Source organism: Pseudorasbora parva, chromosome 14 (genome assembly GCF_024679245.1).
Source record: "Pseudorasbora parva isolate DD20220531a chromosome 14, ASM2467924v1, whole genome shotgun sequence".
In the NCBI taxonomy this organism is placed as follows: Eukaryota; Metazoa; Chordata; class Actinopteri; order Cypriniformes; family Gobionidae; genus Pseudorasbora; species Pseudorasbora parva.
In genome coordinates, this window is record NC_090185.1 from 23,613,895 (window position 1) to 23,641,547 (window position 27,653).

General features: G+C 39.2%; 3 protein-coding genes across 8 annotated transcripts in view; 1 reads left to right on the forward strand and 2 right to left on the reverse strand.

The window, feature by feature from the left end:
• unc13a (unc-13 homolog A (C. elegans)) overlaps positions 1-2,609 on the forward strand; it is a 46,410-nt gene extending 43,801 nt beyond the window's left edge. The window contains exon 44 of the mRNA XM_067415935.1: positions 15-2,609. Within this exon, the coding sequence (XP_067272036.1) occupies positions 15-303 (289 nt within the window). The 3' untranslated portion in view covers positions 304-2,609. The remainder of the gene's footprint in view (positions 1-14) is intronic.
• Positions 2,610-3,185: 576 nt separating this feature from the next.
• si:dkey-110c1.10 (unconventional myosin-Va) lies at positions 3,186-17,743 on the reverse strand. Of its 4 annotated transcripts, none has more exons than XM_067415944.1 (36): positions 16,965-17,007; positions 16,606-16,689; positions 15,814-15,924; positions 15,331-15,499; positions 14,917-15,061; positions 14,413-14,569; positions 14,179-14,322; positions 14,007-14,088; positions 13,812-13,919; positions 13,627-13,739; positions 13,214-13,482; positions 13,039-13,120; positions 12,679-12,819; positions 12,403-12,528; positions 12,228-12,311; positions 12,009-12,140; positions 11,737-11,834; positions 11,575-11,661; positions 11,175-11,495; positions 10,906-11,062; positions 10,435-10,674; positions 9,589-9,798; positions 9,376-9,469; positions 9,089-9,243; positions 7,672-7,839; positions 7,488-7,588; positions 7,268-7,385; positions 7,064-7,176; positions 6,333-6,451; positions 6,098-6,249; positions 5,153-5,242; positions 4,944-5,079; positions 4,569-4,869; positions 4,323-4,497; positions 3,533-3,613; positions 3,186-3,436 (listed from the first exon to the last, which is right to left on the reverse strand). In XM_067415944.1, the coding sequence occupies exons 4-36, from the start codon at positions 15,494-15,496 to the stop codon at positions 3,275-3,277; spliced, it is 4,827 nt and encodes a 1,608-aa protein (XP_067272045.1). In that variant the 5' UTR covers positions 15,497-15,499; positions 15,814-15,924; positions 16,606-16,689; positions 16,965-17,007; the 3' UTR covers positions 3,186-3,274. The 4 variants fall into 4 exon arrangements, with proteins under 4 accessions (XP_067272045.1, XP_067272044.1, XP_067272042.1 ...); XM_067415943.1 differs by having other exon boundaries at positions 16,606-16,685; positions 16,868-17,007; XM_067415941.1 differs by lacking the exons at positions 16,606-16,689; positions 16,965-17,007 and adding an exon at positions 17,610-17,743.
• A 182-nt stretch (positions 17,744-17,925) lies between these two features.
• Positions 17,926-27,277, reverse strand: mbd3b (methyl-CpG binding domain protein 3b). 3 transcript variants are annotated; one of them, XM_067415946.1, is made up of 8 exons: positions 27,186-27,269; positions 24,634-24,702; positions 22,870-23,029; positions 22,284-22,421; positions 21,920-22,010; positions 19,098-19,275; positions 18,854-19,006; positions 17,926-18,765 (listed from the first exon to the last, which is right to left on the reverse strand). In XM_067415946.1, exons 1-7 carry the CDS (start codon positions 27,197-27,199, stop codon positions 18,859-18,861), a joined length of 798 nt encoding a protein of 265 aa, XP_067272047.1. In that variant the 5' UTR covers positions 27,200-27,269; the 3' UTR covers positions 17,926-18,765; positions 18,854-18,858. The 3 variants fall into 3 exon arrangements, with proteins under 3 accessions (XP_067272047.1, XP_067272048.1, XP_067272049.1); XM_067415947.1 differs by having other exon boundaries at positions 24,634-24,699; positions 27,186-27,241; XM_067415948.1 differs by lacking the exon at positions 24,634-24,702 and having other exon boundaries at positions 27,186-27,277.
• Positions 27,278-27,653: the final 376 nt, after the last annotated feature.

The following is a 27,653-nucleotide window of genomic DNA, read 5'->3' on the forward strand; positions in this document are numbered from 1 at the left end:
CTTCTTTCTCAAAGCACCCTGAGTAACGAAGTGGGGCCGGAGTGCTACGAGCTACAGGTGTGCGTGAAAGACTACTGCTTTGCACGAGAGGACCGCACTGTTGGCATGGCTGTACTGCAGCTAAAGGACGTAGCACCGCGGGGTAGCGTAGCATGCTGGCTACCACTAGGTAAACGCATTCACATGGACGAAACCGGCCTGACCGTACTGCGAATCCTGTCCCAGCGAAACAACGATGACGTCGCAAAAGAATTTGTCAAACTCAAATCCGACCAGCGTTCTGCTGAAGAGGGGCGGAGCTAAGACCAGGAAGTATCTAGAGAAACCACTGCCCCCTAATGCTCAATGTTGCACTAGCGCACAGAAAAAATACACAACACATATTTATCTTGGTTCTTCACTTTAATGACCAACCGTTTACGTGACAAAGCAGTTATATATTTGTACTCAGTGCACTGCCATTAGACCTGCCAGGAAGGGCTTGTTCAACAAGCACAATTTGGCACATGAAACAGACACAGGATATTGTATCTCTTAAATACTTGATGTTTATGATCTCCTTGATTTTTATAATGCATATTCCAAGACAAAAAGGTTCTTAAATCCAACACACTAATCTATTTATTCAGCAAAACATTAAATAGCACTATCAGTTCATGAATAAAATATAAATTCAGAAAATATTATTTATTATATTTATGATAATTAATATAACTTTTAGTCGTTACATTACAATATATATTTATATTAGGACCTTTTTTCCAAATGCATCTGTGAAATATAACCCGATTAAGGCGTGTAAACACACTTTTTTATTTTATTTCATATCAAGCAATGTGTAACGATGTCGAAATCCTCTTTAGTGAGGCCTTTTGTCAATCATTCCTGCACCCTTTAAAGGTGTCTTAATGTCAGGGTATCGTTTCTCCACTATGTACCACCATTTTACCCCTAAACTGATTATTAGGGACCAAAACCCACTATGGGTCAGACTTTAATGTTATGCAATCGTTTAGAAGCACAAGAAAATTGCGGCAATTAAATAGACCTACAACCAAATACACCTCTGAAAGCAGAGTGGTTGCTTTTCCCTGTAGTGTGAAAATGTCCTGGGTTGGGGATGAAGTTATTTTTTAGAGACATCACTCGCAGGAAATACTATTAATTATTGTAAAGGCTATCCCAGACAGCAACAGTTACAGCCCACACGTACCGGATCTGGGCCGAAACTGTGAGGGTGGCTGGGAAGAGCTACTGACACTTTGTGAAGATGCTTCGCACATTAAGATTCAGTCACAAGTCCAACTCAGTCCTGTCTTTGTGTATCTAATATGTTTTCCAATTTGTTCGAGTGCCTGTGCAGTTTATCAAGTGTTTGTCGGCATGATAAGGCACGATGTATATGTGCAAGTCTGGATTGACAAACACTGGTTATATTAGACACCAGAGTTGCCTGTTTCAGTGAGATTTCACAGTTAAATGTCATACCACTCCAGATCATTCCATTTAAAAAGGGGCTGCTTTTTCCCCTTCTATACATCCACTAAAGCAATCTGTGGTTTCACACCTCAAAAAAAGATTCACAGCCATTGAAAATCATTCCTATAGAGTTGCCATAGTAACCGCTGATGAATCCTGCCATTTTACTGCCAAACCATCCACCATATTAGAAAAGCACAAGAGAGACGCTTTATGATGTGGGTTAAACACTATTTTCATTCCTTCCTGCTGTACTGCGCAAAACAGCAAGTGGCAAATGGACCGCGCTATTGATCTAGTTAGGAAAATGTAGAGTCGCTTAGTGAATTTAGCCATTAAGCACCTTGCGCTACAGCAATTTTTTTATGATTGCCTATATTATTTCTCTATAAATAGTCTATGCATCAGTCAGAATCATCAGTGGTCAACAGCTTTGGATTGTTTACATCGCGAATGGTCAGTACAAACAGCAACTGCAAACTTCGCTGGTTTTGTTTCACATACTGAATCCTTCAGTGTTCATCATTGTAATATTGAACAGCGGGGTTTAATCACAGGAAATGGCATTAATGAATGTTGAAATGACTGCAGACTGGAAATAGCATTTGTAGCAAGAGAATGCTCTGATTTGGATGATAGGATGTTAAAGCTGTTTGTTGCCGTCTGTGAGTAATAATATTAAAGGATTATATTATAAATTATAATTAAATTATTATTATTATAACTAATTATACGTAGTACGAGACAAAGCACACTCAGACACAAGTGCACATGGCGCCCAATAACTCCACATGCACCCAAACAGTCACTCCTTGCCTGTATATAAGAAGCAGTGCATGTTGGGAAAGATTATTCTTGTGCCAGCATGTATCTTTGATGTGATATTCAATTGTGGTCTTTTTTTTTTTGTCATTTATTTTGATATTTGGGTATTATTTTCTATTTTTTGAAAGGCTTGTGAATATATAAATATGTATTACTGATGTGTAGTGGTACAGAGTTCTAGCATGAGAGATTTTTTTATACAAAGATGTTTCTAACTTTTGTTTTTTCTAAATATGATTGTTCTTATCGGGGATGGAGGTAAAACACTTGCCAGCCTTGGTTTGTTTCTACTTCCAATAAATGGTTAAAAAAAATACATTGTGTAGTAGTCTTTGTTAAATGTGAAAAATGACTAGATATTCTTATATTTATTTATTTATTTATATAAATAAATGGGGAAAAGTTAATAATATTTAGAAAGACAGATAATTATACATTTATAAAAATGTTTCATTTTAAATATTGCTACTGTAATGGTATCACAATTACATAAATATTTTAAAGACATTTGTAAAAGTATAGAAAACAAGTTTTTTTTTAAATATCCATTTAACCATTGTTATTAGTACAAATAAGATACTTGTACATAAAACTTAATCAATGCATATTTAATACATCAATATCTTGTGCATTTTATTGAAATATAGTATGATTATTGCATTAATCCTCGTGTATGCATGCGCATGTGTGAAATTAATTATAAATTAAGTTTAATCTAAAAATATTTAGAAAAAAAAACGAAGGTTCAAGACACTTATTTTATTTTGCCTGACGCAAGTTTTAACATTTTATTTCAAAGGGGAATTTAGTTATTGTTTTGTTTTTTTTACATGAGGGAGGACTGGATAATCTGATGGCTTTATATAATAATAATTTTATAATTATTATAATCATTTTAAGGCTTTGGGCTTTAATTGATGTTGATAAGGCAACAAAAAATGCATTTCAGGAGGCAAAGGAACACCCACATTTAAACTCTGCGTAGGAAGGAGATCTTGAGGGACTCTGGGATTTCGAGCTGGGCGGCGGTGACTTGCGGTGGCGGCTGATAAGGGAACGTGACGGGGAATACCCGTCTGACATCCATCAGAAGCTGTGGAGGTTGCCCCTCAGAGCGCCCCTTCAGCAGCCCCTGGGAAACCCCACAGAAAAGCAGCATTATCACTCCTGGACAAAACCCTGGTATGATATTCTGTTACAGAGCTCACGTTCACAATTTAACTCTTACCTGTACTATACGGATGTAATTCAGCGTTACTCTCTCTTCGAGGTCACTCTGAGGTGTATAGAGGCTTAAAATCTTCACAATCTGAGAGAAGATTTAATATGATAAATTATATATAAATTATAGACACCAATCAAGCAAAACATTATGACCTAATATTGTGTTGGTCCCCTTTTTGCTGCCAAAACAGCACTGACCCATCTAGGCATTGACTCCACTAGACCCCTGAAGGTAAGCAGTGGTATCTGGCACCAAGATGTTAGCAGCAGATCCTTTAAGTCCTGTTGCAAGGTGGGGCTTCCATGGATTGGACATTTTTGTTAAATCACATCCCACAGATGCTCGGTTGGATTGAGATCTGGGAAATTTGGAGGCCTGACACCTTTCTATCAGAACCAGCAATAAGTTCTTCAGCAATTTGACCTTGTCTGTTTAATCGGACCACATGGGCCAGCCTTCGCTCCACACGTGCATGTTCACTTGCTGCCTAATATATCCCACCCACTAACAAGAGCCATGATGAATAGATAATAAGTGTTAGTCACTTCACCTGTCATAATGTTATGCCTGATCGGTGTATGTATGTATGTGTATGTTTATGTATTTTATATATATGATAGATATATATATATATATATATATATATATATATATATATATATATATATATATATATATATATATATATATATATATATATATATATATAATAAAACTTAAAACAAAATACAAGCTCAAAATGTAGAGCATAACATGCAATTGTCTCAACATGTAAATGTAATAGGCACGCCACCTGCTGGTTGGACAATGCGTTGCAGGTTTGGACCATGGCTTGTCCATCTGCTTCAGTCTTCTTGCTCATTTGAAGAAGCTGTGCCGCCTGTATCAGAGGCTCCAGAGTGGTCACAGCACCCCCTGTCTGCAGCGAACGACTCCGCAGCCACTCCTCCAGTAAACTCACGTTATACCTGCGATAGACGGATATAAATACAACTACTCACTCAAGCAGACGTTCAAGTAACAGAACTGCGGTGCTGACCTGATCTGGAGGCCGCGGTTCCAGCAGCACATGTCTTTGCGCAGCAGCAGGCTGTTGAGGGTGGAGGCGGCCAGCAGGTACATGAGCTGATGGAAGGTTTGTTCCAGCAGGGCCGAGGGCAGATCCTGACGGGACAGGGCTGTGTGCACCGCTGACAGTTCCCTCAGGACTGCTCCCATAGTGGTCCCCTCTGTACTGGCAGGAAGCCGGGGGTCCGAACCCGCACGCTTGCGACCGACACCCAGCTTTACAGCTGAACCAGCCAGACCAGGAATGGTCTCACTTTCAAGCATTGCTGGGACTAGAGTTAAGAGAGGAGCATTTATTACTACAAGGTCAGTGACAGATCTATATGAAGGTTCTTTCTGTCTTTACCGATCATAGGTTGTAGATGGCTCTCAGAGATGGACAGCAGTTGCTGATAGGCCTGAATACACAGATCGCTGAGCGCTCGGATGGACTCCTGCACGTCCGTCACCAGAGGAACCAGATCCTCGCAGCCCCTTACATCCTTCACAGAATACGTTCATATATTTAATCAATCCAATTATTAGATTTTAATATTATGTTTTTCGTTCTGTCACCTGTTGGTGAGAGTGCTGGTTGAGCAGGTCTTTGAGCAGGAGAGCGTTCTTTAGCCACACAGCCGTCATGTCCAGATCATTGCCGTGTTTCTACAACAATCACAGTTAACAAATATGACCAATTAATGTACTCTTAATTGTCAGAATACGAAAATATTGTGAACTATAAATTGACTGTAAAAAAATATTTAAATAGCTTTACAATTCAAATTTTCGAGTAATGCAGGTATGAAAAAGTAGAAGGCCAAAACACGAAATCGAGTTAGCATTTTAGCACTTCAGGTTCCATCGTTTTCAAAGTTTGGTTTTGGTTAAATGGCAGAAATAAAGTCTGTGATAAATACAAGCTCGAAACACTAACGTTTTTATTCCATAACATAAAATATATCATTATTACCCCACTCGTGATTTTAAGCTGTTATGGGTCTTGAAAAAGGCGGTTGCTAGCATGTAGCTAAATGGGACTACAGAGGCTTATTTTGGGACTAATAATGGGATCATCTGCAACTTTATAGCTCACAAATCTTTTCCTCTTTTTTCTTGCAATTCCAAGTTTGAAACAAGCTTCATACCATTTACTAATGCTGCCTTCACATGCTATCGGAATGATCATAAATACTAGTTTCCTAGTTAAAATTGGACATGAACTCCCTCTCAAATCAAAATTTGAATGCGATGAGCTCGTAATCACCACTTCAGAAGTGGGAAGTAGGACATTTCTGATAGCACGTGAAGGCAGCATAAGTGCCTCGCCGTCACCTTGATATTTGATTCTTTAAGAAAACTAAATATTTTATGGTAATCAACATTACACTATACACCATTAAAACTGTCTATTGAGCTTAACCTCTATTGAACCCAGAAATAAGCCAATAAGGGATAATTAGCATAAATTGATGGCATGTAAAGATATAAATGCTTGTTTAATTAAAGTTTTTTGTTCACCTTCATGGTCATTTTAATAGCGCTGACAGCAGAGCCGCAGAGCCCCTTCACCCGTGTCTTATCGCCACTACAGTCCGCTTGGCGTATGCACAGAAACAGAACCCGAGCCGCCAGTCCAGGGGACAACGACAAAACTCCCTCCGCCCTCACATCTGTCCCAGAGAAATGTGACATCCTGTCAGCCAGCTTGAATAACCATCTCAAAAGTTAACCAACTGTTGTGTGTGTTGTTGACCTGTTATAAGGTGTTTGATCAGCTTGCTCTCATCTCTCTTCCTGCACTCCAGTAGTCCGCTGAGTGTCTGGCTCTTCTGAGGGCCAGGAGATGTTGTGTCCTGAGACACACCTATGGCTAGACCGGAGCAATAAATAGACATTTAAATACATTCTAATCAACCATTGAATGTGGGTAATTGTCATGAAAAAGAAACATAAAAAAAATACAATACAATGCACAATACGAGTACAATGTGCATAAGCAATAATTTCATCGCTTGTTTCTGTTCATTTTCCTGTGTTTTGATCTGGAGATTCAGCACTCATTCAGAAGATAATAATAACACATAATAACGCCCCCTACCAAATAACAGTGAAAACATGGAAAGCTGGAAAATTCAGTCAGTGGTGGGGAAAGAGTTAAAAAGCAAATTATGCTTTATTCAGCAAACACAGAATAAATGTATCAAACAGTAAAGAAATGTATAATGTAAACCTGAAAGAAAAAAAAACAGTTTCCACAAAAAAATTAAGCAGCACAACTTTGTTTCTTGAGCAACAAATCATCAGGAGTAATGATGGCATAGTTACATGTAGAACCTTTAACATTCAAAAGTTTCTTAATTGTGAAAATAATTGCTCAAGAACTGCTTGCTTAAAGGTTCTTTGAGGAGCCAAAATGGTTGCATTTTATTGAACCGTTATTTCTCAGTGTAGTGTAGATGTTTAAAAAAATGTTTTGTACCACACAGACCTGCATAAGACAGGATTCTCCTGAGGCTCACGGTGTGTTTCAGTTCCTTGAGCTCTCGACGCAATCGGACACATTCCTGCTCTCGAACCGCCACCTGCTCCATTAGTTCCTTCATATACACACATAAAAAAGCAAAGAATGACAACTGAACAAAGCACAAAGAACTATAAATGGTAGGTTGGTTGAGATAGAACAGGTACATTTATTTCAGGATCTCCAGGTATATCTCTGTCATGGGCCTGCTGGAGTTTCATTCTGAGAGCTGAAATCTCCTGCTCCCACTGAGCTCTCTGAGACAACAACTGCGTCTCTAGAAACCTGCAACCGTAAAACTGAGTGATAATAAAGGAGTCGACGAAGACTCTATAAGGCCTCAATGTATTAGTCTGATGAACGTAAGGCGAGTGAAAGGAAACTGACTTGTTGGCCACCCGTACAGCATCGTACGCATATCGGAGATCCTCCCCCTTCATCCTCTCGGCTGTGTCCTTCGCAATGCTCATATCCTCCATTAGGATGTTCTGTGGTTAAATAGTAATTTTATTATTAATATATATATTACTTTTTTAGAAACAGACTTTTAATTTTTGATTTAAAGTCTGACCAGAGGTTGCTCATGGCTCCAGGGTCTCCTGTCGGTGGGTGACGTGACGCTGATCCTCCTGACCTCCTCGGGTGAAGGGAAGACGGGCGAGCTCGGGAATGGTGTGGTGACGGGCGAAAGAGGCTCCAAAGACACAGTCGAATCTGTACGCCTATGTCCACGTGAATGCTGCAAGGAAGCACAAATATATAGTCTTGCTTTCATTTAAGATTAATTACAATGTTAACACAAAATAAAACTAGTAAACAATGTTATTAGCTACTAAATTCATTTTGTAATACATAATGTCAGGTTATTTTATTTTATTCTTACATACACTATACTGCCTAAAGTTTTACGACACCTGCCTTTACATGCATTTAAACTTTAATGAGATCCCATTCTTAATCCGTAGGGTTTAATATGGAGTTGGCCCACCCTTTGCAGCTATAACAGCTTCAACTCTTCTGGGAAGGCTTTCTACAAGGTTTAGGAGTGTGTTTATGGGAACTTTTGACCATTCTTCTAAGAGTGCATTTATGAGGTCAGGCACTGATGTTGGACGAGAAGACCTGGCTTGCAGACTCCGCTCTAATTCATCCCGGAGGTAAATTAGAGCTATCGGGTTGAGGTCAGGACTCTGTGTAGGCCAGTCAAGTTCCTCAACACCGAACTCGCTCATCTGTGTCTTTTAGGACCTTGTTTTATATACTGGTCCGCAGTCATGTTGGAACAGGAAGTGGCCATCCCCAAACTGTTCCCACAAAGTTGGGAGCATGAAACTGTGTAAAATGTCTCGGCATGCTGAAGCATTAAGAGTTCCTTTCAGTGGTAAAGTTTACTTTTCACTTGGCAAGTACCGTTCTCCAGGCAACTGCCAAACCCTGACTCAATGTTTTTCATTGCATTTGTTGATGTCAGGCTTGAATGCAGCTGCTCGGCCATAGAATGCCATTCCATGAAGCTCTCTATGCACGCACTGTTCTTGAGCTAATCTGAAGGCCATGCGAAGTTTGGAGGTCTGTAGCTATTGACTCTGTGATTTTACGTGGCCTACCACTTTGTGTTGTAGTCTCCAAATTACTTCCACTTTATTAAACCGCTAACAGTTGACCGGTTTAAAATCTACATGAAATTTCTCAAAGAGCATTTTAAGGACAAAAACCTACAATGTCTTGAAATACAACATCTAAACAACGTCTTGAGATGTGGCAACTGTAGTATAAGCAGAATTATTGACTCCGGCCCGTTGAAATATTAGAAAATAATGCACACCTCAATGGCCCATCATCATCTCAGACTGCAACATAGTATCGGCCCAGATCGTCGATTTCACGCACACAAGATGAAGGCACCGGATCGGGGCCAATACTATGTTGCTGTTTGGGATTATTCCATAAATTTTTTTTATATACATTACAAATTCTCTCGGATGTACCTCATTGGCGGTGAAGAGGCTCATATCTCTTAGGTTGTCATATCTTTGCTCTAGTCTTGTGAACTCTCTAAGTAAACTCTGGTATCTCCTCCTCTCCTCTTCCAGCTCTGCTCGCACGGATGCATCTGCCTGATCCACGGACTGCTGATGGCTCTCTGAAACATGCAGTTTATTCAAATGTTTACTTTTACACACAAATTATATCATGTTTATATTTATTGTGTATATCTAAATACATTAAAAAGAGCCTCAGTCTGCCATTTTATTGATTTATTAAATGCATTTACCCTCCTGAGCCTTTTCCTGATCCTGTAAACGAATAGCCAAATCGTCCCTCTCTTTTTCCAAAGAATCTCTCTCAGTTCGGAGAGCTTGGATTTCCTAGAATAAACAGGAAGTAAAAAAACATAATTGGTGAATAACAACAAAACCAACCACCTATAGCAAGAAAAAAAAAATTGTGGCTGATGTTAACTATGTATGTGAAACATGGCTCTCACCTGTGTAAGCTGGAGAATCTCTTGGGCGGCCTTCTCCTCAGCTTTCCTCATGTCCTCCTGCTGTTTGTCTGCGAGTAAAGGAGCAGTGTTTGCAGTCTCCTGCAGTTGGACCTGGAGTTTGAGGAGGCTTGACCGCAGCTGTTCCAGCTCAGAGCTGTGAGATTCTCGCTCGGCCTGTAGAGCCTCCCTCAGAGACGCACTCTCTCTCGCCTGAGAAAGGAAAAGCACATACGATTCACATTGGGTGGCTATCTGTCCGGTTTTATAATACTCTTTGCGCCTACCAATGCATGGACAGTCATACATCCTCCTGATAAACATATGTTATATTACATTAATAATGTTATATTTTTTATATACATTTTCTGTTAAAGTCTCAGTCAGGACCGAAAAATTCTGACCCAATCATTGCAGTCAGTCCGAATACAATGATTGGATGTTCTACCTCTATTTTGCCAATGAAAGTAATTCCAAACAGTGTCAAAGCAGAACTATTTCCTCTCTTCTCACCAGATTCTTTTCCTGAATGATTAAGAGTTTTTGAGAGATTCAATGACCCATTCATATAGTCACTTTCTTCGTTCCTGAATGAATCAGCCATTTTGAACAAATCAGTTGAAAACACTGACTATCATAAAGTACTATTGCATTTTTTCACAGTAGTGAACATATAGAACACTGTTTAACTATTTAAATGTTACTAGCGTCATGACAAGTATTAACTAAACAAAAAAGTGATTTTTTTAATTAAAATGTCAAATTTAAAAGCATGGAATAAATCAAGTCTTTTTGAAATGTGAAAAAATAAAAATGACAATTGCTCAGTGCTTTCTTCCACCCTCTCACCTGTTGGTCGGCTCTGAGCTGCAGCTGCATGAGTTTGACTTCCATGCCTTTATTGAGTTCTCTGTATTTCTCTACCGATCGAGCCTCAGCACGCAGGTGCATCAGCTCTTTACGTGCCGCTCGCCTGCGCACGCAACACTGCATGAGCACCACTGCGGTTCTGACGCGTCTGAAAATGCACCGGGCCAGCCAGCCTCGCACCTGCGCCTGCAAAAACACCACCGCTCGCTCTGTCAGCACCTAAAGAGAGAAGAAATTTGTACAACAAAGCGTTACTAATTTACTAAAAGTAAATGTCTTGGCTGAATGTAAAATTTCAAGTTTCCATGACCTTAAATGACTAGAATAATCAAGTAAATCTTTGGCTATTTGTTCAGCATTTAGCATCTGCAGGTGTAGGTGTAGGGTCAAAAGAGGCTGTAACTGTCAACTATACCCAGACACACTAACAAACATTTTAAAGCACTTTACCTGTCTATAAATGCGACGAGCTCGGGTGCCTCTGATGAAGGCCTGGATTTTGATAGTGGCCTCTCTGATGGTCATATAAAGCTGTCGCACAGCCAGCATGCGGTATGTTTTCTGGATTATTAAAGCAGCTCTTGTATAGCGGATGGTCCACGCCAACCTAATGGTTAGGTAACAATGAAGTATATACTTTAAAATTGGAGTCACAAACAAACACTACTAGAATGGGAACAGGCTACATAGTGTATTTTCCAGGTAACACTCTAACCCACCTTCGGGCTAGGGTTCCTCTGGTGTAGCGCTGCAGGATGAAGGTGGCCCGCCGGAGCCGCTGATAACGCCTACGCTGCAGCCATCCTCTCACCCAGCTTTGGATCAGAACCCCTGCTGCACACAGCCGATCCCCTCTCAGCTTCTCCAGTACTGCAACTTGTCCGGCCCGGAAGAAGACCTTAGTCTTGCCAAAGCAGTACTGCTCTGGATCAGGGATGAGGTCGGGCAAGGAACTCTTGCAGGAACGCCGTACATCCTCCTCAGAAACAGAACCACGAAGCAACACCCGGTAGCGGGTAAAGAACTCCTCGTACGTCCACCTGGAGTATGGATGAAAGAGTCGGGATGTAAGAGGGACCTTATGCTTTTCTTATTTGACAGACTTATTTGAGTACTTGCCTGGAGGGGTAACCTGCGGCACTGATTCGGATGGTCTCTAAGACTCCACACGCTCGCAATTGCTGCACTGCTCGCTTGGGATCAAATCTGATACGGAGAGTTGAGAAAAGGTTACTCAAACACTGATATACATAAACACATAGGATATATTATTTTTCTTACAGAAAGGGCTGTTTGAGGTCATTGGACTTTATGCAGCGAACATAATGCGGGGTGGTGCTGTTCAAGGTGTCCATCAAAAGGTGCAGGGATTGACGAAACTAAACACACAAAGACAGAATATGCAAAAAATGTTTGAAATCTCAAACCTAGAGTCCCTAGACAGCAACACGGTGTTGCTGTCTGGGAGAGAACACCTTAAGGGATTTAGATGGATTTGAGCATGACTGGTTAACTATTTGAAAAGAGTTTTCTTCAGACAGAAAGCAGCTCACCTGAAAGCCCACAGTTAATTTGTGCTCTCTGTGAGCTCTCTTTCCTGAACGTACGCTCCCGTTTGCAAGAGAGGAGTTGGGGAGGGATCCCCCTGCTGACTCCTTCTGGAACAACTCTGCAACTAGTTCTGACTGGGAAGGGTACAGAGAGTTGTGAGGAGGCAGAGTAAGTACAAAACTAAATATTTTAAAAGCCAATTATTGGCTGACACACAATACCTGGCTAGCTCTCAGTATATTGATGGGCTCCTCAAACACAGTGTCTCGGTTCTTGTCTAAAAAGCCATCACACTCGTACTGAACCTAATGCAAAAAAACAACAACCCAGTAATATTATCATTGAAATGTTTTGAGGCACCATTTGCAAAAATATTCTCAGTAGAGGTTTTCTAACCAAATCAGCAAAATGCACAATGACGAAGGCAGAGTTGGACATGCGCGGTTTACGAAAGTAAGGGCTGTGGTTCAGGTGCTGATCGTAAACCTTCCGAGCCCAGTTCTCATCGGAGCCTTTCGGCATCTAGAACAGAGCAAGAAGGGTTTTACACTTTGGGTACATAAGCTTACAAAGTGTTGTCCCAGATCCGGTACTCGTTGAATCCTCATGTACCAGATGTGGCCCGGATCTGGGCCGACACTATGTAGTTATTACAACGTGTAGTTTCCTCACTCTGCATTCCTCATCCAGAAGATCAAGTAGTCCCAGCTGGCCTTCGATGAGAGCAATGCATGGCTGGTTATCGCTGAACTCGATACGGTTCCAGGGAAGTTCCTCTCGCAGATACTCCTCTTGCTCCAACTGAAACACGTGCTGACAAAGGCGTACCACATACTTTAACTTGATGAATAAAGTTGAGTCAATTGATGGCTAGTCAAGTTCTGAAAAACTCAAAGTAACCAAAAATAGGCACTTGTACAGTGTAGTGTGCAGTCCACTAGTGTGGAGCAATGCTTTAAGCAGGAAGTCACAAAAATATTAAAAGACTCATCAACAAGGCACCAACATAAGTCCAGACATCTGGAAACCTACCCTGTTAAACTGCTGTTGGAGTTTCTCATTGGCGTAGTTAATACAGAATTGCTCAAAGCTATTCCTGTCAAAAGTCTCAAACCTAGAAACGATTAAAGGAAAAAGATTGACAACGCAATCCTACATGTACATTTTTGTGATATTATTGATTATTACAGACAAAAATAACTCTTACCCATAGATATCAAGAACTCCTATGAAAGATTTGGGCTGTTCCCGGTGTGCTCGTAAGGATGAGTTGAGTCTATGCACCGTCCATGTGAATAGTTGCTCGTACACATGCTTAGCCAGAGCATCCCGTGCTTCATTAGCCTGCTGGCCCGTAATGGGCTTCACAAGCATCTCCCCACCCACCGCCAGTCTCCTGTGACAGAGCCATTGGGCCATCTGAGCACCTTCCACTCCCAAAAGCTTGGCAAAGACAGCCAAGGAATGGTCATCGGCCTGCCAGTTTGGTGAATTAGAAATGTCCATATTATCACCCACGACTTGTTAGAAAATTAGCGAGGACAGCATTTATCTATACAGGCAACAAACGGTTCTTCAAATTTTTATTTGAAAGTCAATCTTTGGAAATGGTGTTTGTACATTAATGTAGCTGCGGTCCCCACCACGACCACTGGCTTGTATGTTGACATTCCCCAGATGAAGAATAGCTGCCAGTATACGAAACATCTCCATCTGCTGGTCCGGTTGCACTCCTGCAGGAGTGAACCACAATTTCAAGTTCATCACGTAGCACTGAAGGAACACATGGATGTGTTTCAACTTACCAAGTATAGTAAAGGCATTTCTTGTCCGCTCCAGCTCGACAACATCATCTGTGCCTGGAATGTGCACATCTTGTCCTTGGTTGGTGTAATGGAAGTTCTCTGCAGAATCTAGTGAGGTACAGCAACACATGGTGATTGAAGAACATAACCAAAAATCACATGTGTATGCTTGAGTGACATCAATTTAGGCCTCACCAAGTTTGAGTGTCCTCAACTCTGGCAAATCCCTGGAAGCACAAAGCTGGTAGAAGATGTGGTAGTTCCTCTCTTGAGCTGCCTGTTCATGAATCACCAAACAATGCATCTCAATAACCAAACTTGATCGCTGAATCATGAGATATTTATTCACTATATAACAAGCAGCCACCTGGAAAACAACTCTTGATTTCTCCAACAAGTAGGTCCTCATGTTTGCCCCAATTATATCCCCTTTACGTCCAAATCCTATTTCAATATACTTTCCAAAACGGCTGCTGTTGTCGTTTCTGGTTGTTTTGGCATTGCCAATTGCCTGTAAGAATTAAAATGATAAGTTAAATGAATTAAATGGTTAATAAACAGCCTCATACTTTACCAGAATAGCCAGCAATCAAGTTACTACCTCCATGATGGGATTGGATGCCAAAACTTTCTCCTCCACACTGGTCTGCTGGGCCGCACCACCCACAACAGCAAAGTAACGCATGGTGTACTTAGCAGATACAGTTTTACCTGAGCCTGATTCTCCACTGATTATGATGGACTGGTTTTTCTCCTCTCTGCACATATAATTGTTATTAAAACCATGTGTTTTGGTTACAGTATTGTGATACAAATCAGAATGAAATTCCCTACTGTATGGTGTGTAGTACAAAGGTAAAGTGATGTTATCAAAGGGTAATACTCCAGACAACAACATAGTATCGGCCCAGAACCGGCCCACATTTGCTGGATTCCACACCTACCAGCTGACACTATGTTGCTGTCTGGGACCGTGGTACCTTTTATATCTACATATTAATTTGCATGGTATTTCAAAGTAATTTAAAGAATACCATAGGTTTTGTCCCAAATATATGGTACTTTTTTGTAAGTGAACTATTCTTGTTATTTGCATGCTCTTGACCTTGTCATAGTGCAGTACGCCTCTTCAGCCACAGAAAAAATATGGGGCTCCATGTCAGCCATATCCTGGCCACTGTAAGCGTCAATCACCTCCTCTCCGTAGATGGGCAACTGTTCATATGGATTTAATGCCACCAACACAATCCCTATTAAAGTATGAGACCGTTGTCTGAATGAGATTAACGTATCTACAAAATTAAATTAATGCACTTTAAAAACATACAAAGCCATCACTATCTTTACTTAATTTATGTCAAAAAACTCAGTGCTTGGTAAAAATTCTTTACAGTAGCCAATATAACAATGAGTAATGCTATTTAAATGTCAGTACCTTGAACTTTACACCCAGTAAAATGGAGGTTAATGGGTGATGTATATAAAAACTTGCCACTGTTTACTGTTGAATTTAACTCACCACAGTAGGTGTAAATGCTACTGTAGTCAAGAAAGCGCACTCGCAAGTTGTGAAGTACGGCAGGCTCATGGAGGAAGGTTAGAGCTGTGAGGTCATTCTCCCCCTCCAAAATATCAGGGTTACCTAGCGGAGGGAGACCTGTGGGAGGCAACACTGGATACTCCATCTCCTCCAAAAAAACAAAAACACATATACATATATAATACTCCTATATATGCACATACATATCAATTATTATATATATTATATATACATACACACGCACACACAGCCTATCGTTTGTAACTATATAAATAAAACAAAGCAGTTTGTCTTGGTTAATTAGTTGTTAATTAATGTTTGTACTGCTCAAAATTAGGGAAAACATTTTGTTTAGAAAGTGAGAAAGTGTTTGGACACATTTTATTTTTCAGAGGTCAGAACATGCATATTCTGCAGGCCTCGTGGTTTGATTCCAGCATCATATGTGTGTTTTTGTCTTACTCTGCCATCACTGAATTGGATTAAGATCTGTTGGTCTCCAGGATGGTAGTCTTGAAGCAGCTGTGCAGACACCCACACAGCTTCTGGGTCTGGCACCCACACACATGCACCCTGAGAGGCAACAGAAACATAAATACATATTCATACAAAGCATAATCAACAGTGTGTGTCAGGAAAAAAACAGTCAGTCATTTGAAACCAAAAAGTGTTTCAGTTATAGCACTCTTTGTGCTGTTATACTGCAACGTATGGCAGGCTCACATTAGAGTATGGCAGATTTTGACATTTCATACATTTATTTTTTGATGTTTTAGCCTTAAATTAGATAGGATAGACAGTATAGACAACTGACAGAAAGCGAAGAGGAAAAGAAAGGGGAACGGGAAAGGAAAGGTCCCCGAGCCGGGACTCAAACACCCTCGGGGCTATTGGCTTCCACACATTTTAAATGAAATGAAGTTGTGTGTTTGTTTTTATATTGTTTTACTGTATTGTATTGCTCATGTGCTTAATGAAGAAAATGAAAATAAAAGCCCATTATAGAAGTTTTCGTGATAACGTTCCTGACCGGTTTCACAGACAAGGTACAGAGTAAAATGCATTTTTGAGGTGTAGAAAACAAAGTTATCTTAAAATATGTCAGTGCCATTGTTGTATCTCAAGATGCATACAAGTTGTTTTTCTAATGCACATTTATAAAAACTTTCACCCAAAACATTAGAATTACCCATAGACTGTTAAAGAAAAAAGAAAAAAAAAAAGGTATATATTACCCCATCATGATTTACTTACCCTCAAGTCATCCTAGGTGTATATGGCAATCTTCTTTCAGACAAATACAACTGGAGTTATATTTAAAAAATGTCCTGGCTCTATCTTCCAAACATACAATGGCAGCATTAGCATTGAAGCCCAAAAAAATGTATCCATCCATTATAAAATTCACACGGCTTTTATATATATATATATATATATATATATATATATATATATATATATATATATATATATATATATATATATATATATATATATATATATATAAAAATTTCACCTTTAGGTGAACACCCTTTAAATGTCTTGATTGTACTAGGCCTAATTCTGATCAACTTAGCCGTTAGTAAAATCAGATCATAAACACTTGTGCTCACATTTCAAGTGAAACCGGATGAAACTGAAGTAGACTGGTTGACATTACACTGCTTTTCAAACACAAATTGGTACAATGCGTTTCCGAGAGAGTTGAGCTGATCCCAAACACACACCTGAACCAGCTAATCAAGGGCCTTCAGGATTAGAAACTCTGAGCCAGGTGTGTCGGAGCTAAAGTGTGCAGGAAGGTGGCCTTCTAGGAGCAAGATTGCACACTGCAGTCTATAGACCTGAGTATGATCATGTCTAAAAGGTATGAATACCAAGGAAACTGATTCACTATTTTGAACGTTATACAACTGGCTCATGTGCCTGAGTGACTATCTGTACCACCCTAGTGACACTCTTTCTCCTCAATCAGCATAAAAACACTCGCTGCACCATTAAACATTAACACCAGCCAGTTTTTTCTGAAACTGTCATACAACACAAAACATGTATCTTTCTATATGCATGTATGTATCTATCATCTGTCTGTCTACATATCTATCTATCTACCTATCTGTCTACAGGTATCTATCTATCTATCTATCTATCTATCTATCTATCTATCTATCTATCTATCTATCTATCTAATCATAATGACATCCAATGAAACTGCAAAAAAGAAAAAGAAAATGCATTAAAATATTAAACACACCTACCTTTGTGTAAAGCTCTGTGGTTGCCATCTGGCCAGAGTTAGTTTCTGCTTTGACAGCTCAAAGGAAACCTCACTACAACGTCAGATGTTCTCTTAATTTGTGTCTCAGAGCGAGTGACTGGTCCGGTGCCCTTTGGTCTGTTAGAGATTCAGCCATCATATCCGTAATAGTAAGTTAACAGTTAATCCTTGATGTAAGAGAGGGACATTTAAAACGGCTCTGCATCTGAACAGCTTCAAAGCAGCATATAATGCATTGCAAAGAAATAGCGATAACGCCACCTGTCGCATCATTGCAGAAAGAGGCAATAAAGATATTCAACACAGGAACATTTTATTTTAAGAAATGCAGAAAAGAACATGGATGTCGTTGTGATGATGCGGGCAATGAACAAACTTTTTTTTTTATTATAAAAACATACTTTTCACCCAGCAAAATGTTTAGCTAAGTTGCTTATCACAGGATGTTTACACATCACTTTGTATAAATCACATCACATTTTATGAATCACCATTCACATTTCAATTCCAGGTTTAGACTGTGGAAATGTTATTCAGTGTCAAGTATGAACAACTTATAAAGAAAAAAATCAGGCAGTAACAAGCACCAGAGGAGTCGAAAACAGAATCTGAAAGAGAACCAAACCACACACACACAAAAAAAAAACTGAATTTGAATGCATAATACTGATTTTCAACTTATTGTTAAAACAATACTAACAGGGAACAGAGTACATTTTTTTCACAAACATGTTCCTTTCTCTATTTGACAGAGATTTAAACATTTTTTTAGTCACAGAGAATAATCGTCGGATCAGATTAGGTCAGCTGTGATAAAGTTTAGCACCTACTAGAACTGGAGGATTGTATTTTTTGTATCTCCAAATCAAATCCACATACTCCCTCAACAAACACCTCAAAACATTTAATGCAGAAAGCAGTTCAACTGTTAAACTTTTCCAACATTTAGTTCTTTCAGAAAATGTTCAAAATAATAAAAGAAAATAATACAAAAAAATCGAGCCAACAGTCTCTGTGAGATCCCAACTGGTGGGTGTACATGGATATTCAGCGGAGCTGGGAGATGGTAACATGGTGTGTTGATCAGCTTGTTTTGGGAAACACATGTGCAGGTAATTCAGACACATTTGAATACCCTGTGAAAAAAACAATAGTTTCAGTTTATGTGACCATTTCCTTCAGGAAATGAGCGGAAACACGCAACTGTCGTTTTTCCTCAACTACCTTTGCTATACTTCCTGTTTGTCATCATTACAATTCCCCTCCTGTTTGAGTGCGTCTCCCTCACTAGCTGTTTCCTCCACGTGAGCCAACATGTCGGCCATCAAAGCCTCTTCCAGTCGCTTTCGAACGCTGTACACAAGCTCCTCTTGCTTTCTGTGAACAAAACATTACTTACATAAATATCCCATGCATACATTTATTATAGGAAATATGATACTGTGCATCATTGAAAGGGCTGGAATACCTGATGTCCTCGTCTGTGACGATGAAGGCTTTACAGAGAGGCTGAGCCGTGTTGAGCCAGACTCCCGGGTTCTTCTCCACAGCGGCGGACAGCTGGCCCGTGATAGGAGCCGCACTGGTGTGAAGGGCACTGGCAATCGCTGACAACAGGGTCTTATCTGTGCACCCAGGGCCTACTCCTAAAAGTAATGCATAAAATATTATAGAATTAATTCATTTCATTTTAGCTCTTTTTCACATAGAGCACTGTCTGTCACTTGATGGCTGCTCTGTCAAGTCTTCATCTTTCGTTAGCCACATTTCTAGCATCTGTAAAACCACATTCTTTCATCTTAAAAATACATCTTAATTACCACAAACACTCTCAAAGACAAATGCAGAAAAGCTATTAAATGCGTTCATGACCTCAAAGCTAGATTATTGTAATGCTGTACTGGGTGGTTGCCCTGCAGGCTTAATAAACAAACTCACTGGTCCAAAATGCAGCAGCTAGAGTTCTTACTAGAACCAGGAAGTTAGCAAAGTTCTGTCAACACTGTATTGGCTCTCTATTAAACATTGCACTAAATGATTGCTCTTCAGTGCATGAGCGAGCTCTTAACATCCTTCACGTCTATTGCAATCTCAAAATTCCGGCCAGTTGATAATACCTAGAATATCAAAATCAACTGCTTTCTAATTAGCACCTAAACTCTGGAACAGTCTTCCTAGTCTTGTTTGGGAAGCAGACACTCCGTCCGTTTAAATCTAGACTAAAAACACATCTCTTTAACCTGATATATACACAACACATTATCACTTTTCTATAACTCACATCAGTTAACGGATTGTTAGGCTGCATAAATTAGGTCAACCGAAACTGGGAACACCTCCTATAACACCCGATGTACTTGTTACATCATAAGAAGCATGGTATCTGCGCTAATATTAGTCTTTCTGTTTATCCCGAGGTTACCGTAGTCCGCCGGTTCCGGACCATATCCAGATTTGATGGTGGACCTGCACCTAGACACGACATCAACGCAGCCTTGAATGTCAGCAGAGATCCTGTCAACTAGACAAGGCCTTGTCGACATGACAGCCATCAGCACAGGTCCTCAGCAAAGACCACAAGAACAGGACAAGTCCTCTGCACAGATCTATGACCAGTTTCATCTCCATATTGGTGTGATGAATCCAATCTTCAAGCAAAAGGAATTGAATGAAATATTTTAATGCTACCGGTCCACAATCTGATTTCTGACTTGCGATGCAGCCTGAATCATAATCACACCATGTTTGTTCACTGGCCAGAGGAGAACTGTCCCCCACAACTGAGCCTGTTTTTTGTTTTTTTTTCTCCATTCTGTCACCTGATGGAGTTTGGGTTTCTTGCCAATGTCGCCTCTGGTTTATATTTTTGATTTAACTGCATTGACAGAATAAGATGAGAACTGAACTGAGCTGGATGATGACATCACTGTTTTCAGCAGAACTGCTTTATAGATTAAATTAACTCATTTATTAATTGATGAGCTTTACAACGGAACTGACCCAACACTGAACTGACTTCAGCTGAACAATGACACTTTTATATTTTAGAGCTGCTGTAAAGCTGAAAAGAACAGTTTGCAATGCATCATTGTGTCATTTTCCTGTTATCACTGTATTGTATAATGCGCTGTATAAATAAAGGTGACTTTGACTTGACTAGTATTATGATGCTACAAGAAATTAATGAAAGAAATTAATAATTATATTTAGCAAAGATGCATTAAATTGATCAAAAGTGACAGTAAAGACATTTAAATGCGTTTCATCCTGAAAAAAAGTAGTGATTGGTTTAAAAAGTGTAACAGAAGCAGTAGAAATGAATGTACAGGTTTCCAGACTGAGCTGCAGATCAGGCTGGGTTTACCCAATCTAATTCAAAATGTGTATTAAGCAGCAAATCAGCTTCTTAGAATGATTTCTAAAGGATCATGTGACACTGAAGACTGGAGTAATGATGCTAAAAATTCAACTTTGCATCACAGTAATACATTTCGTTTTAAAACATATTCAAATATAAAATTGTTATTTTAAATACTGTATTAATTGTAATAATATTTCACAGAATTACTGTATTTTTTTGATCAAATTATTGTAGCATTGAAGACAAAAACCTTGGAAATACTTACAATTGTATATTAAAAGTATTAATATAAACATTGTTTTAATTTTTTGTTTTTGTTGTAAAGTTCACTATACCTGTAAAGTTTTTGGAATTTGTTTGTTTTTAGGGCCTGCTTTTATTTTGAAATGACCACATTGTCTTTTATTTTGAAGGTTAATTGTCTCTAGTTGTTTCTTACTCTGGCCTTACCTGTTTAATGTAAGTGCACTAATTCTTGAGTATAAATATCCCTGGCTGCATCCGAAATCGCATATTTCCCTACTATATAGTAGACGAAAACTGTATGTGACAAAAGAAGTATGTCCGAATTCACGACACTCTTAAAAGAGTAGGCATAAAGTACCTGGATGACCTACTATTTCTGTCGAGATTCTGAAGTGTGCATACGATGGACACTTTGATATCCTATGAGGCCACGGGAAAAGATTTGTGTATGGCAGTGAACTGATGCTGGTAGGCAAGTCCAGATTACATTCATACTTCACATTTCTGGTGCAGCCTCTGTGGTTGCGCCTGGTCTTCTGCTGTTGTTTGTGTTCTCTGTCTTGCTATAGATTCATTTTCATCTCGTGTTCTTCAGATTTAACAAACTAATGGAATACTGACTTATTTATTCTTGCTTAAAATAATCAAACTTGGATTAAGTTCTTCATCTTGCCCGGACGTACCTTGTAAGCCTTTGGGGAGATCCATTGTTTTCACCAGCTCCTCTGCGATGTCAAAGGCATTGAGGCCACTCAATTTCTTCTCCCAAAAAAGCTGTCAATGAAAATTATATTAGCCTCATGCAACTATGGCAAACTACTAATAGCGGTGAATAAATCCTGAGAATATGGGGTACGTTTACACATGCGTATAATTTCTCAAATTCGCGTTTTTGTAGTTTACACTTCCAAAAATGAGAACTTTGAAATTTCCTCCCCAAAAGTTTGCGTTTTAAGGCCCCCAAAAGAGTTGTCATGTAAATAAATGGCAAAAATGTATCAAAAGTTTTTAGTTTTTAGGCTTTGTGTAAACCTAGATTAGTATTACCTGTCTGGGCTGGTCAATGGCCTTCTGCGGGTCTGTCTTAACCTTATTGCTGGGGTGGTTGGTAACTTTTGTGACGGGTTGTTTGAAGATGGAGGCCGTCTGCCGTACTGGGAGGGATGTGTTCAGGTCAGGTTTGCCCTGTCAAAGACAGAACATTCTTGATGACATTGGGAATTGCTGATCTGTTTCTGGTTATTGTTGCAGGTAGACAAGCTTGACCAGTAAAACTGGCTTGAAATTGCTTAATTGGTTTTAAAGGGTCACCAGCCATGCAAAGATCATTCTCCGCCTATGTCACTGCAGATATTAATCTAGAACGGGGGTGTCCCACCCTGCTCCTGGAGGGCTACCGTCCTGCAGATTTCAGTTCCAACCCTGCTCCAACACACCGGTCTGTAATTATCAAGCAGCCCTGGACACCATGATTAGCTGGTTCAGGTGTGTTTGCTTCAAGTTGGAGCTAAAATCCTTAGGGTGGTAGCCCTCCAGGACAAGGGTTGGACACCCCTGATCTAGAATAATGAATATGATTTTATGAATATGAAATCACAATTTTTGAGCCCCCAGTTGATGTGAGTCCTCTCACCTTAGACTGGCTATTGTTGTCATATCGGGGTCTCTGTCTGTTCTTGTTCAGTTTGCTCATGAGCATCTTGCCTGTGCGGAAATCAAAGGAGCTGAGATCCATGGAGTTGCCAAGGTAACGAGCCAATTGAGGCTTGCTCCGGAACTTCTTCCCAGTGGGGCTGGGGAGGGGAGCAAAATAGGACACATCTCAGAGATTTGATAAACTCATATAGATGCACATTTGGAAAGAGAATGAGTTATGGTGGCGGTAGTTGCAAACGGATATTAACACACAATATACGCAAACAATGACATGCAATGCCTAACTTGGAACAAATTTTGAAATATCCCAAGCCTGTGATGACAAAATGACAATGTTATTAGATCATGAATATTGTGAAGAACTCGTTCTGTTGACTATCATGATGCCAATTAAAATCACATTCAAAATGCGATTTTAATGCTTAAAACACATATGAACTGATTGTAACAAATGCAAATACACTCATTTATAAGCAATTCAATCTAAAATGGATTAAAGTCTACACTCTTTTAGAAAAAAAAAGCTACAGTGGGGGTACACTTTTGTTCCTTGAGGAACAAAACGCATAACTGAAAGGTACACAATTGGTCCTTAGTGTACAATTATAGCTTTGTTTTCCTCTACTTAAAGCAAGGGTAGGCAAGTTCGGTCCTAGTAAGTCACTGTCCTGCAGAGTTTTGCTCCAACCATGAAAGACGTCTATAGAACTTTTATTGAGAATAAACAGGTTTAGATGTTTTATTGAAAATGTTTGCTCACCATTATGGTGATCAGTGTTTCCTTTAGTCGGGCAGTTTGATTTCTTAGCTATTTATGTGAGTTTGTGGTTTTTGTTACAGTGTTAACAAAACACATAATCTGTTAATATAAAAAAGCCATAAGCAAAAATTGCCATGAAGAAAAATGTTGATAACACAGATAACAAGACTCAGCATATGAATCTTTACAATGCTGACATACTTAATGCTGTAGTGCATTCTGGTAGTCATGAGTTTATACTGTGGTGGCTTAGTAGGGTTGGAGCTAAACTCTGCAGGACATCAGCTCTCTAGGACTGAACTTGCTTACCCCTGACTTACCCTTAAGGGTAACACCCCAGTGACAGCCACTTGTACCTTAAAACATACAATTTTGTACTTTTTTTTTTTAACAGTGTAACTTAAAATATGCAATAGAGTAAAATAATATTTCATTTATTTAATGATGTATATTTGCTCAAAGAGCAGTTTGCGCAATTAAATATGGTGCTGCCCTGACTAAGGTCTATAGCACATTTAAACTCAATGAACTTTCTTATAAGACAAGTGCAAATACAATCTGTACTGTGCCTAGAGTGTTCCAACACTTGGGTAAATGACTTCTACTTTTGAGCTCTGTAAGCTGTCCTTGTCAATCTACTCTGCCAAATGTTTTCATTTGTTTCGCATAGTTTGAGACAATAGTAATACTGTTTGTCTAGAAGACCTCTTCACATGCATTTCACATTCTTCACTTGAACAGTTGCACCCCTTTAAATCAAAATACTGTATTAGAAGTTAGTTGACACAGGTGTGATGCAAAAATGAGTTCACTGAAAAATTCTGTATGATGATACCATGAAGATTTCGTGCTTGTTTTAAGTTCATGCACAAGTCTGGACAAACTTTTTTGGGGAGGGTTTTAGTCGATGGCTCTTCAAGCTTGCCGTGCAAACATGTAACAACATAGATGCTTTTTTTAATTGATTAAATAATACAATACCACAAACTATACAAACGACCTGCCTCCCCCCTCTCCCGCCTCTGTTCTTCCTCCTCTTCCTCACCTCTGCTAAAAAAAGAACAGGCATGTCTATTTGTGACATGTCGTTGATAAGGAATCCTTGGAAAAATTGTTTAATTAGACTATGAAACACAATTTGTTCAATTTCAAAGTTAAAACCAATGGAATGGAGATCCAAATGAATCACTCTTTTAAGTGGTTCTTCTGAATGGTTCTGCCAGAACCAACTTTGTAAGGTGGGTGGGCGAATCATAAACAATGCAAATTTCACACATTTCTTCAATTCAGTTAATTCATTTGACCAAAAAAGAAAAGAAAGTGCCATTTAGAGTGACAGCATCAAACTGGAACACAAGCAAACAGGTCAAAACGGATGTGGCTCAGATCTGGCCCGACACTATGTTGCTACCGGGGACTTTATTTTACAGTCCTGTTCCCCATGTACTTACTGTAGTTATTACAATAACTGGGTAATAACTAGGTACTAACCTTGAACTTACGCCTAAACCTAACCTTAACCCATGTAAGTAACCTTATATTACCCAGGACTTTCTTAGGCAAGTACACATACTGTAAAATAAAGAGCAACCAATTTCTCAAATGTGACCCTGGACTCCAAAACCAGTTAATTATATTAAATTATATTAAGTATATTTGTGGCAATAGCCAACAATACATTGTATGGGTCAAAATTATAAATTTTTCTTTTATGCCAAAAATCATTATGATATTAAATAAAGATCATGTTCCATGAAGACTATTTGTAAATTTCCTACTGTATATATATATATATATATATATATATATATATATATATATATATATATATATATATATATATATATATATATATATATATAATATAATATAAAATATTAGCCAACACTAGTGATAGGACGTCTGACTCAATTGGCGAATAATAATTTGTTACATTTATATAGCACTTTTCAAGGAATCGTTTATTTAGCTTGTTTCAATAAAAATCAAGCATCCCAGACAGCAAAATAGTGTCGGCCCAGATCCGGCCCACAGCTGGTACAAATGGAATCCACACGTACCAGATGTGTGTTGAATCTGCAGACACCATGATGCTGTCTGGAATGCTTGTTTTTCTTCCAAACAAGCTAAAGAAACGATTCACCAAATGAGAAAGACGTAGTATATATGTAGTATAAATAATGTGAGTAGTGTGTTCACACACTGTAGATTACAGTCTCCACTTAGCGTGGCATTATGGACCCTTCATGCACACAACTGTCGCAACTTTCCTTGCGGAGTGGATTGAGATGGGCTATTAGACTGGGGCTGTCAAAACCGGATGACAAAATAACCATATAAAATTCATACACTGCATGGTTGAGTAACATTGTGTCATTTGGGACACCATTTCAGTTATATATGTATTCACTTAAACATATTTAGTGCACTATAACTTTTTGTAGTTGTGAGCAGGGGCTAACCGAATTATCGGAGGTGGGCGGGACCATTTCAATTTGAACGAGATTCACATGCTCAATTGACATGCACCACCAACCCCCTCCTGAAATAAAGCACACAAAATCCTCTCCACAGATGGGCCTACTTTTTACATGACAATCCCCCGTCTGTACTCTGTACCTAACATAACACACATGGCTTTCCCTCCTCAATCCGAGCACTCCCACTTTTTACTCTCCCTGATGTCCACAGTGTCTGCTTCCCCTGACATGCTTATAATCTTACTTTTTTATTTAAATAAAAGACAATTACAAAAGACAAATCTACAGTAATACAGTGTCTACGTCTACGTTCAATGATGTTGCTTTGTCACAGCAAAACGTTGCGCCGTATCGTAGCCTCATCACTTAGGAATCTTCAGCTCAATGAAAGATTCCTCCGCTTGGAAATTAGGTTATATACTTATAGAGTTAGTATGCATCATACAGATGACGTATAAGTTAACCTGTAGTCGAACTCACAGAATGATATATGTATGCGTATTTTCGTTGTAGACCATGCTGCATTTCAGGCATCTGTATAATACATGAGAATTTTAAAAGTCGATTCATTGTGAATGTAAACAATGCATTGCCATTAAACCGGAGACATTTTGCCACACATTTTCAATCAAGTGACTGAATGAAATACTAGTTTTTTGGTTAAAAACGTGTGTTATGAACACCTTTCGCTAAAATGACCATCGCGGGACGAAGATGCTGCACCTGGTCCGTTAACGTTAATAAACAGTTTATTAGCAAGACCTGCAGCCATTTCCATCTTCAGACGATGAATTACTTCATTTGATCTGTGCACACATCGTTTTGTTGAAGTATTACATTAATTAGTTTTATCGCTATACGCGTTTTCTTTCTTTGAAATCGTCGCCGTTTGAAATGACTGCGCAAACTAGTAACGTTAGCCCCGGCAAAGCGGAGACTGGTCTATTCAAATGAACAAAAGCGATTGTTTTGCTCGTAAAACAGCATGACGATAAATGCAGATATGCGGGTCGCGATTTAATACCTTTGCGACATTAAATAGGTTATACTTACTCATTTTTCTCCATCGCGCATTCTCTGTTGGTGTCGCCTTTTTGTGAATGTTAAATCCCCCTCTCTTCCTCTATACTTTCACTCCCCTCCCCCTTCAATGAGACAAATGAAAGACATTATGCCCGATTAGGGTTGACTTAACGAGACAAAGCCCTGCGGTAGTCGGGTAGCTAACCATAAACCACATGATGACAATACAATGCTCTGTTTTGTTTTCAAGTTACTATTTGTTGTGTTTGATGATATATGTATACTCGTTCTATACAGGTCATTTCACTTTACATTGTAGACTATGAACGAGCTTGTCGAGTACAAAAATAACAGAGCAGTACAGCTTAGTCTATGCTTTACTGTAAAACATATACATAAAAAACCTGAATGTTCTTCAGACCATGTAAGATTTCATATTCGTATATTTATTTGCAGTATCGTTCGGCTACTTGTTTTCTAAAATTACAGGTTGTACAG